General features: G+C 42.2%; 1 protein-coding gene across 3 annotated transcripts in view; it reads right to left on the bottom strand.

Moving 5' to 3' along the window:
* Positions 1-11,558, bottom strand: part of ZSWIM2 (zinc finger SWIM-type containing 2) — a 52,354-nt gene extending 40,796 nt beyond the window's left edge. The window contains exons 1-3 of one of the 3 annotated variants that reach the window (XM_030209650.1): positions 11,349-11,558; positions 8,323-8,500; positions 3,321-3,397 (exon numbers count right to left, since the gene is read on the bottom strand). In XM_030209650.1, the coding sequence (XP_030065510.1) occupies positions 3,321-3,397; positions 8,323-8,472 (227 nt within the window). In that variant the 5' untranslated portion in view covers positions 8,473-8,500; positions 11,349-11,558. Of the gene's footprint in view, positions 1-3,320; positions 3,398-8,322; positions 8,501-11,262; positions 11,326-11,348 lie in introns of those variants that run through there. The other 2 variants (XM_030209651.1, XM_030209652.1) reach the window with 2 other exon arrangements.
* Between the last annotated feature and the right edge of the window lie 447 nt (positions 11,559-12,005).

The following is a 12,005-nucleotide window of genomic DNA, read 5'->3' as shown; positions in this document are numbered from 1 at the left end:
CTGGCTCAGTATCTGATTCTATTGCTATCTGTCCTCTTAACTCCGTTTCCAGGGCTTCCTTTCCATTTATTTCTTTACTTTCCTCCTTCCTTCTTCATTTCTTGCCCTACATCCGCAAGTAAAAGCTAGATCCTCCACAGACTTGACTATCCAGTGGATCCAGCTTCTGCCTATTTTCTACATCCATGTGCAGTTTTTCTCCTCTCTTCCTTTTCCCTCATCTCATCTCCTTCCTCACTCTTTCCTCGCCTCCATCCATGTCCAGCATTTCTTCTCTCTCCCTTCCCTCTTCTCCATCCACCCATGTCTAGCAGCCCTCCTCTCCCCTGCCCTCCATCCACCCATGTCCAGCGACCCCCCGTCCCCCCTGCCATCCACCCATGTCCAGCGACTATCCTCGTTTCCCTGCTCCCCCTCCCTCCAGCCACCCATACCCATCTGAGCCCCCCTCCCCAACCCAGTCCCCACCTGCCTATCAGCTCCGTGCCGCCGACCCTCTTCCCCTGCCACCCGGCACAGTGATGACCCAGCCTTTAAAAAAATCAACGAAGCGGAGCGGTGCCTCGCATCTGTCCCGCATCTGCAATCTTTCCCGGACCCCACTGCCCCTCCCATCCTGTCATCCCATCTCTTCCTGCCCCTTTCATGCACCCACCTTGCAGCACCATATCCCTCTCGTTCCTCTTTGCTTGCTGTGCGCTAAAAAACAAGCATGGCAGAAGCGCGGGACCGTGGCTCTCTGCCTGCCGCTACTGCTTCCTGTGCCGACCCGGAAGTTAACCTCGCACAGGAAGTGCAGGACTCGCCGGGAGGGGGGGGGGGGGGGGGGGGGAGAGCAAAAAAAGGTGCCGGTACGCTGTACTGTTGCGTACCGGCACAAAAAAAGCACTGGCTGTTACTTACATTTACATCCGGACAGTAGGTTTCCCCCTAGATACAGTTCAGATTAGGGCTTAAGAATTAATGGGTGCAAGAAGTTATCACATATATCTGCTCAGGCTTATACATCAGGGTACTTGCCACGTTAGGAGTAGCCTAGTGGTTAGTGCAGTGGACTTTGATTCTGGGGAACTGAGTTCAATTCCCACTGCAGCTCCTTGTGACGCTGGGCAAGTCACTTAACCCTCCATTGTCCCAGGTACAAAATAAGTACCTGAATATATGTAAACCGCTTTGAATGTAGTTGCAAAAACCTCAGAAAGGTGGTATATCAAGTCCCCTTTCCCTTGTCTTTGACAAACTACACATCACATTCCTATTGTGTATCTACACCTACACATGTGCTGATATTGGCATAGACCTTCAGTTCTGGTTAATTAATGAAAGTTTGGTTTCTGCTATCAGCTACTGAAGCCTCCAGAGGGCTTCAGGAATCTAAATGCTTGCAATGGTGGGTCAATATCAGGATAGATTTCCACACCGGCTTAGTCACATAAACTGGTGGCCAGTGATATATGCATTGAGGGAATACACAAAGAATTTTCTTTGCAGTAGTTTCATCTGCACAGAAATCTTCTTTAGCATAACACGGCTGGTGGCGTGCAGCTTGGGGCACACATTGGAGAAATGCATGTTCAGGTAGCTATACAAGTCACCTCAGGACTAGGTCAGGTAGGTAGTTCAGGTGTCCCACAAAAGATTTACTTATCAATGGTACTTATTGTGTGTAAAAGACCTGACTGTTAATGTGTCCAGGCCGCTGGTAGCCTTATGCATAAGCATAACATAAGCGACAAGTAACAGTTCATGCCCTGCTAGTGTTATATGTAGCTATTTTTATCCCAGAATTACATACATATAATTTTGTTTTTAAGCCACTTTGTGTTGTTCAGTGTGCACTGGCATTCCTATTAGAACAAACGACCCAGCGATGATAGGTGCATATACCTTGCTAGAGACTGAGCTGGCTGCTGTCATGCGGGTTCTGCTAGATCATTCCAATTTATTTACAGCTTCTGTTATCTACTATTTGTTTGAGATAGCGCAGCTCTCATCATGCTGGGAAGTTTGGGTATTTAACACCAACAGCCTCAGATGTGGAGGCTGCTGTTTTCCTACAAAAATACGGCATTGGATGAAAAGCAGGGTAACAAACTTTGATATTTTGTCCTTTCTTGTGGCATTCCAGCACCAGCTTTCTACAATGGCAACACCTGGGTGCTCCATGATCTCAACTGCATGATCATTGTTCCAACTTAGTGCCTGCAAGGGCTAAAAGTAACGGCTATATCACAGGGATACGGAGTTGGGGCCTCTCCCTAGGGTGAAGACAACAGGCATGACGAAGTGGTTGTGACAGAGTGGCAACAGGGGGCATGAATAATAAAAAGGACCCCTTAGACTCTTCCCCAGCAGCCCTTAAAGCCCTGCCCTTGTGGTCTAATGCACCATGGCCTCCTTAGCCCTGTCTCAGGGCTAAAATTCCTAAAGAAAACTTTCTTCCTATCAAAGCCCCACACCATAAATTGAAAAATTTGAAGGTTGACCTTGCCCTCCGGGACTCCAGTTCAACCAAGGGGTCTGTGGATCATAGGAGTAGGAGAAATCTCCACTTGCTCGTGCCCCATTGGCTGGGCATTCAAAATGATGTCATCTGACCGATAACCTCATGGAACTATCGCTAAAAGTCAGGTGTGCTATGTGGTAACAGCCAGACAGGAGTGAGGGCGTTTCCTTAGGTATTTTACTCTTTAGCCAGGGCTCAAGTGGGGATGAGGCAGCATAATAGACAACCAGGGCTCTAAGGTTCCTGTAAGAAGGGGGGAGTTTAGTGGGGTCCCTTCTTGTCTTTGTTTATGCCCTGTGTAAGTGCAGGAAGGTGTATGTGTGTGTTGGTGGGGGGGGGGGGGGGGGGGGTGGCATTAGAAGCAGCCTAATGGTTAGTGCAGTAGATTGACAACCTGGGGAACTAAGTTTGATTTCCATTGCAGTTCCTTGTGACCCTGGGCAAGTCACTTAACCTTCCATTGCCCCAGGTACAAAAACTTTGATTGTGAGACCAGTAGGGGCAAAGAAAGTACTTGCATACAACAAATGTAAACTGCTTTGCTTGTAACTCAGAAAGGCGGTGTATCCAATCCATGACCCTTTACTAGACCTACTAGGGATTAAGGTCCCTCTTAGAGGGGGAGTTCCTTTTGTATTTAAGGCTGAGGAGCTAGGAAGCCATTAGGTATCAGGAATTGAAGGGCCCCTGGGGGGGAGGGGGTTTAGGGAGCCATGATTCACAACAACAGGCCCTATGAATTGCAGCAGCAGCAGTGACTGCATGAAGGGGTTTTTTGGACTCTGATAAATAACTACAGCTGCAGTGAACTTACCAGCATATATGCTTACAGAGGTCTTTTTCTTTCACAAATGTAGAACAGCTGCAGGAGTGTGGATCCCCTAAGAATACCTATACAAAAACAACAAAGCCACATACTTAAACCTCTTGCAATGACATCCTTTCTAATTGGTTTATATGTGCATATGTTTAATAATATTTGTGCAACTATTATTATTTATCTTTTTTTCTTTTTTTTTTTCTATAAAGTTCTTTAATGCTCTTTCTTCCTTATATGTATGTATATCAAACTCCCAATATATCACTTTTGGGTATTTTCAAAGTTAAAAAATAATGAAGACCGGTGATTATAGGAGAGGAGTTTGTTGGAATAAATGTGTGACCCATCACTCCTCCTGGCTGAGGTCTTCAGAAAACAAGTATCAATTGGGTTTATACATAAGCACATAGTGGTGTATTTAACATTACTGCATAGCCATTAATTGAAAAAATAGAAAATTGGCCCTTTTCCTACTGTGGCAAAAATGGCCTCAGCATACAGGAAAACCCCATGAAAGGGTGCGCGAAGGTCACTGTTTACTATAGTTTAATAAAAGGACCCCTTAGCCCCTGAGCACGCCTATATGCGAGTCTTATAAAAGTATGTATCCTCTTATTGCTGCGTGTTCTTTTACAGACATAACCTCTGGGGTCATTTTATAAAAGCCCTTTACAGATCAAAAGCCTTTCCTAGGACTATCTTCTTAATGTTTGTTTGTTTCTTTTTCTTTTAATTTTATTTTTAACTGTAAATTTACATCAAATAAAAGTAAACAGGAAAAAAAACATACAGTTTACATCAAGAGAACAGTATAGATATGCTTAAGAGTTTGTTTATTTTCTTTCCAGTTTACTAAGGATTCCTAGCTCAAGTGAGGAAACACACAGAGTTAAACAAAAGAGTCAATGTTGAAGTAGAAAGAAGTTAAGGTTTTTCTCCACTTGAGCCTGTTAAATTAGAGAGACAGGTACTTTCGTGAGTCAAAAGGCTTGAGAAGGGAGCATCTGAGTTTGAAGGGACTAGGATTTGTCACCCCTACAGTACCACATCATGAGCTCACCATTTATACCCACACTTACATACAAGTTGTAGTTACACAACTTATTACATCTTGGTTTTGAATCTAGACCTCTGGGGGTAAGGGTAACCTAGCAAACTTAGGCCGTGATGCTCAAAACTCTGGTGCTTTCCCAAATAGTGCCATAAAAATACCACTGGAACAGTGCAGAAATACAACACCCTAATGCTCAATGCTGACGAGATGCAAATATAGGCACACACATAGCACTGAGCATTAGGGAGTTTGGTGGGAGGACTGTGTTTGGCACATGAGCAGAAGAGTTCCACGGTAAGCTCAGCTGGTAAAAACCTAAATGTGAAGCAAATGTGAACTTACCGCATGGCCATTTCTTTTTTTGGCCTTTTTACCCGCTGCGGCAAAAGGGGCCTAGGCGCACAGCAAAAATGGCCGTCACCGCTAGCGCAGGGCCCATTTTACCACAGCTTAGTAAAAGGACCCCTAAGTTCGCCTCTTCTGCTTTACTCTGACCTTTTAAAGGAGTGAAATAAAGATATAAAGAACTGACTATCACTTCCTTCACTTGCACCCACTCCATCAAAGCAGGATAGTATGGACGCTGTCTTTTACTGAGAAATGAATATGTATTTGATTCTACATTTTGCTTTCTAGCTGTGCTATAGGACATGAAACACCATCAGGGTTTGCATCTTTATCAGACACTTTTATCAGACACTACTAAGCCCTCTAAACATTTTTGGAATAAAGGAGTTTTTTTTAATGTTTACCTATTGGTTGTGTCACCACTTGGTGAGAAGAGGCAAAAGACTGCTGTTTTTACAGTTTGTATACCTGTTAAAATCTCAGAGGGAAGTTCCTGTGTGAAGCCTAGGGTAAGCCACATCTTTCTCTCTGATATGAAATTCTGGGCACTTCCTTTATCCATCAGAACTGAATGAACAAAGCATGGAAAACCTATAGGTCACGGACTCAACTCCACAATAAACAAGGAAGAATTAAGCCTTTGGTGGGCCCTAGACAAAGAAGTGCTTTGGCTGCCCATCGTAATATCAATGAATGTTAAAACTCTCACAAATGGGGATTCCATGTGGTTCTGAACTGCAGAGGAAAACCAGCAGAGGAAGCAACAGGTAAGAAGCACTGCTCACTGACACTTCCTGTGGACTGGAGGACGATGGACGATGCACAGAGGGTGTGGAGAAAAGACAGAACTCTGCAGATGGTAATGGCTGTAGCCTCCAGCTTCTGACTGAACGTGGGAAAAATCTACCTCAAAAACCACTGAATTAGTGTATCTGAGAGGACCTCTCCTAAATGTTTGAGCCCTAGGCATGGACTTAGTTTGCCTGTGCCTTAACCCTGCCCTGACAATACATTCAAAATATCTTGAAAGGAGATGCCGTGTGGGAAGCGCTTATCCCCGGTTTCTATATAGCACGTCTAGAGATCTCCACGCTAAAATCCAAGCAGATTTTATAACAATGCAGTAACTTAATTGGCTTAACAAGCTAATCAGCGTTGATAACAGCACTTAACAAGCAATAATGAGCACTAATTAGCAATAAATAGAATTTACGCACTGCACCTAAATTCTAATGCGCACAGGAAAAAAGGAGCATGGCTATTGGTGGGGAAATGGGCGTTTTGTGGGCATTCCAAAATTTACGCACATAGTTATAGAATATGGCCTAGTGTGTCTCAATCTACATGCCAGGATTTATACCAAGTTTTAATTGGTGTAAATGGATGTGCGTAGTTTTAGGAGCTGATATATCAACTAAGTGTATTCTATATACTGTGCCTAAATCTAAGCAACGCTTATAGAATACGCTTAGTCGGCACTGATTTCAGTGCTGATTTTTTAGGCACCATATATAGAATTTCTACCTTATTCTCTAATGTCATCTAGGTGCCAGGATCCTGTTATAGCATCCTACTATATAAATGAGCTGTGACTGATGTGCCGCACTTCACAGGTCTCTCCTGAGCCACCCAGCGATTCTCCTCTCTCCCCTGCCCCCCCCCCCCCCCTCCAGCCACCCAGTGATTCTCCTCGCTCCCCTGATTACCTCCGTCGAAGAGGCCGCGTAATTGAAAGCCCTGCCCGTCTCCAGCCTTCCTTTCGAGTTCGATCCCTCAGAGTCTCGCCTTCTGACGTCATTTCCTCTTTCCGTGAGGGCGGGACTCTGAGGGAACGAACTCAAAGGGAAGGCTAGAGACGGGCAGGGCTTTCAATAACGCGGCCGCTTCGACGAAGGTAATCAGGGGAGCGAGGAGAATCGCTGGGTGGCTGGAAGGGGGGAAGGAGAGAGAGGAGAATCACACACACTCTCTCTCTCACAGACAAACTCGCACCCAGTCTCACTCTCTCTCTATCACACACACACACTCGCACATTCACTCTCTCTCTCTCTCACACAGTCACTCTCACAAACATACACACTCCGAGGAAAACCTTGCTAGCGCCCGTTTCATTTGTGTCAGAAACGGGCTTTTTTTTTACTAGTGTTGGCATAAACCTGCACTGGTGTGCCAAGTCAATTGCAGATGTAAATGAGTGCGCCTAAGTGCAGCAAGCCAGGTGCACAACTTACAATATTCTATAAATTGCACCTGTGGTTTGAAGATACGCCCATGTTCTGCCCATGCTTCACCCACATGTATTCCCCTACCAATTGCACGCTATGGCACTTACATGTGCCGTTACAGAATAGTGCTTAAGGCTCTTGCCTGCAAAAGTGGACACTTCTCCTGTGTGACACTTTTTCCTGCATTTACATGCTTAAGTAGTGTGGAAACGCAGGCACACAGTTATAGAATTGCCCTGATTGTGTTTTATAGATTCTATGCTGGAGCTTTCATAGTGTCATTATTTAAAATAACACAAAAATATATGATATTGTGTCTATTGCTAAGATTAGCATATAAGGAGCAAGCAACTCTCTTGTGGAAGGTCTTAGGGGCCCTTTTACTAAGCCGCATAAATGTCTAGGTGCGCCCAACGCATGCCAAAATTGAGTTACCGCCCGGCTACCGCGTGGCTCTTGTGGTAATTTCATTTTGGCGCGTGTCCAATACGTGCATCTGAAAAATAATTATTTTCAGACACGCGTATCGGATGCGCGCCAAGTGGCATTTGATGCATGTAGGTCATTACCGCCTGGTTACTGTGTGAGACTTTACTTCTAGGTCAATGGCTGGTGCACGTCCATTTTCAGCAAAATTTTTAAAAAGGCATTTTTTTAGGTGTGCTGAAAAATAATTCTGTGCGCACCAAAAATACGCGTCTACACTACCGCAGGCCATTTTTCAGCGCACTTTAGTAAAAGGACCCCTTAGTTTGATTAAATAACCAAGCTGATAGCAACGGCTCTCTGTGGGCATGGGCCGCATGGTGCCACGGGTTTGGGTTGGTCTCGCGGTTTGGAGTCTTGTGAGACTTGGAGCTGCGAGACCGATCCGAACTTCCGGTGCCACGTGGCTCGGGCTTGCAGAGAGCTGGGTGGTGGTGCGGAAGCAGGAAACCTGCTGTAAGCAGCACAAGAACTGCCAAGGTTCCAAGGGCCAGAAAAAAGCACTTGATGTATTGGGTTCTGGCCCTTGGGCCGTAGGTTGGACAAGCCTGATTTATATGTTCCATCTTTGATTACACTCTATGATTATTAAAATGTTTTATTGCATACTGTGTTGACTTTGTATTGTTTGAATATTTTTACTGCTGTAATTGTCTATTGCTTATGTTTGACTTATTCTTGCTTTACACTGTCTTGAGTGAATTCTTTCAAAAAGGTGGTAAATAAATCCTAATAAATTAAATTAAATTGTATTTGCCTTTGACCATGAATCATTTACTAGTAACTGTGCTATAAGATCTTTTGATGTATACCACTTGTCAGTAATTATATCTTTGAGTACACTATCAGTTAAAGCTATATGTAATTAATTTCATAGCTTTACTTTGAAATTCTTGAGTTCCTCATCCTCTTTCAGCAGGAATCCAGTGGGACCAAACTCTCTGATAATGTAAATAGTTGTGCTCAGAGCCTGGTCTTGACGCCAGCTCACTACCTCGTTTATAGTCCTCCTCCAGCCTGTTCTTCTGGACATGCTGCCGTCCTGGAGAACCAGAAAAGATCTGAAAAACAAAAGGGCAGAAAAATAACATTGCTTGAGAGCCAGGAGATATAAAGCTTCAATAAATTTTTACGCCACGTACTACATACAAACAGAGATTCAGGTACTTTTTCTGTGTTAATATTTTATATACTCAGTTTTACAGAAAACACACTTCCTATTGGAGAATGGCTATGAGCAGATTGGTATCAGTAGGGATATTTTAAAGAGGCATATTTTCAAAGCACTTAGCCTTCCAAAGTTCCATAGGTTTCTATGGAACTTTGGAAGGCTAAGTGCTTTGAAAATATGCCTCTTAGACCCCTAAGCATTAACATTTAAGAGGCCCCTTTCAAATAAGTAGGAAGCGACATTTAATTAAAATTTTCCATGCTTGTGAAAGAGTATGCATAAAATGCAACATTAAATACAAGCATTTTTATTATTAAAGTATTACATAATAATAATAATAATAATAAAGCCCCTTGTAATATGAGGCCCTAACCCAGGCTTGTCCAAGTTCAGTCCTCAAGGGCTTCAAGCAGACCAGGTTGTCAGGATATCCCTAATGAATATGCATTAACCACTAACAACTATATAATCCAATAGTACAATCTTTATTAAATGCAGAATACATCATAAAATATCACACAGAATCTTTATAATACATCTAATCACCATTCATTCCTCACTATCTCACCATCACTCATTCATCTCGCATCTTTCCAATGGTTCACACAATCTGAACTTAATTGATTGCATGGATACGTATTATACAGCTCTAATAATTATCTATCTCTAACCCACTACAAGGTATTAATAATATCCTTAATATTCTTCATCTCAAGTTCAAAACCTGCCATATCTTATTCTATTCATAAATATTTATGTTTTCAATAGTTCCTATGCACACACATCTTTTCATATGTTCTTTCTTACAATAATTCATTATTACAGTTAGACCCCTGATGACTGAGTGAAACACAGGACTGTGTCAGGTCATATCTTACAGCAGAAGATATAAGATGGGACAAAGGCATACAGGCAATATGAGAAAGACAAACTGGTATTTCATGGATTGATTTTGATATAACAAAAGAGAGGGAACGAAGTACAAACTAAAGTCCAAACAAAAAAAAAGTCCAAACATTTTAGTACATTTTAGTGATTTATGACGTGTTGAAAATTCAGTTCTACATTGATTGGAATATATAGAGGAATACATAGCTGATGCTGATTTCATTCACTATGAATTTAATCAGTGAGTTTTCCTATGAAGACCCAGAAGTTTATATAACATTTACATCAATGGTTTATATTTCTGCATAAGAACTATTGAAAACAAAAATATTTGTGAGAAGAGTGAGATATGGCAGGTTTTGAACTTGGTTATTGTATAAAATTTGCTGTAACTATATGGAAATTAAGATACCCAGGATAGTAGATTGTAAAAATGATTATGAATGAGAGAGCTCTGCATACAACGAATACAGTGGGCATGCAAATCTTTCTCAAACATATTCATTAAGGATACCCTGCAAATCTGCCCTGTTTAAAGTCTTCGAGGGCAGAACTTGGAAAAGCCTGTCCTAAGCTGAAGCTTGTAAAAACATAGAAACAATGAAGGCAGATAAAAACTATGGGCCCGATATTCAGCTGGTGGCGATCAGTGTTTTGCTGACTGCCACTGGCATTATAGGGGACATTCAATGAAGATACACGGAAACACTTTTAAAACAAATAGGATGAAATATTTTTTCACTCAATGCACCTAAGCTCTGGACCTCATTGCTGGAGGATGTGGTAACAGTGGTTAATGTATCTGGGTTTAAAAAAGGTTTGGACAAGTTCCTGGAGGAAAGGTCCATAGTCTGCAATTGAGACAGACATGGGGAAGTCACTGTTTACCCTGGAATTGGTAGCATGGAATGTTGCTACTTATTGGGTTTCTGTCAGGTACTTGTGACCTGGATTGGTCACTGTTGGAAACAGGATACTGGGCTAGATGGACCATTGGTCTGACCCAGTATGGCTACTCTTATGTTCTAAATTCAATGCTACGCCATGTCTAGGTTCTGGCATTGAATTTCTGGGTATATGGAGCCAGTGAAAACATGGTTACGTGCAATATTCAGCTCTATAGACGGCTCAGGTCTGGAGCTCTTTGCAGCTTTTTCCTGCCATTATTGTTATAAGCAATACATTACTGTTATAAACAGCACGGACTATCTTTGCAGATACAAAGACTTTGGATGTTTTGATTGGAGAATTGTTAGTATTCTTTATATGTGATCTATATTGTATTTATACCATTGCATTCTTCTTATTATTATATTGTTTATTACTGTATTATTTATACTGTATTTATGTTTATTATATGTCATCTTCAAAGCATAATTTTAGAATAGGCTAAACAACCAGATAGTTAAATAAATTAATAAATAAGATTCCTCAGCTTATTCAGTTTAGTTACTGATCAGTATCAAAACAAGGAATGACCATGTGATCAGAAATATGGACAGGATCCAGAAAGCAGATAGAATTATCTCTTACAAAAGGGCACAGTTATATGCCCACTAGCATGAACTACAGCTATAATAAAGCTATGTAACCTATACGGACACATGGTTGCTCACAATTTATTTTCACCACATCTAAACAAGTAACACGCCTGAACACGACTGTTGCATGCATGATTGTATTCAAATGTCAGCTGTTCCCACTATAGCAACATTAAAATAAAGGTATATATAAAAAAAAAAAAAGACTCGGAATCTGTACTACCATACTTAATCCTCGTTGCTGAGCATCTTCAAGTCCATTTCCGAAGTCTCATCTTCCCAATCCCTTCCATGAATTTATGGGCTCACCATCTAGTGTGTGAAGCATAAAGCATACACTTGGGATTTTTCGCTATTCCAAAAAATAAGTCCACCTTTCCAAGCTTGAGGTTTGTAAAAATCCTGCCTAATGGCTTCACCTTGGCTCCTATAGAGACACCCGGACGGTAGCAGCCGGTTCAGGAAATAGCTCGGTCTTGTTGAAGGACTTGATTTCAGCTTGTTTCAGTGTAACCAGGCAACTCCAGTAATTATATGCGCCTAGTTGGAAAGCAGAGACTGGCTACAGTCCCTAAAGGTTAAGGAGGAGGAGAGGGAGGTAAGGGCTACAAAGGGAAGTGGCTCTGCTCCATGGATCAGATTACTTTCATCAGCACTATGCATCGCTGGATTGTTGTAACTGAACAATACTCAGACAAAAGGGAATGATGAGATAGATTAGTATTAAATGATATTTTCAAAGGAAGAGTCTAACAGGCTTTAAAAGTAGAGAGTCGGAAATGAAGTTAGAAAGTAAAAGGGGTCAAGTGCGTTGTCTCAAGGAGGTTTAATACATAGGAGCTGAAGTGACGTAAGAACGCTGAAACCAATAGGGTCAATCTAAGTTTCTCCTTCCCAGCGCAGCCGTCATCCCCATTCACTCAAAACAAAGCAAGCAAACCTACGAGCTGCTGCATCCACCTTGTC

This window comes from Microcaecilia unicolor, chromosome 7 (genome assembly GCF_901765095.1).
Source record: "Microcaecilia unicolor chromosome 7, aMicUni1.1, whole genome shotgun sequence".
In the NCBI taxonomy this organism is placed as follows: Eukaryota; Metazoa; Chordata; class Amphibia; order Gymnophiona; family Siphonopidae; genus Microcaecilia; species Microcaecilia unicolor.
This window is presented reverse-complemented; position numbering and strand designations above follow the sequence as displayed.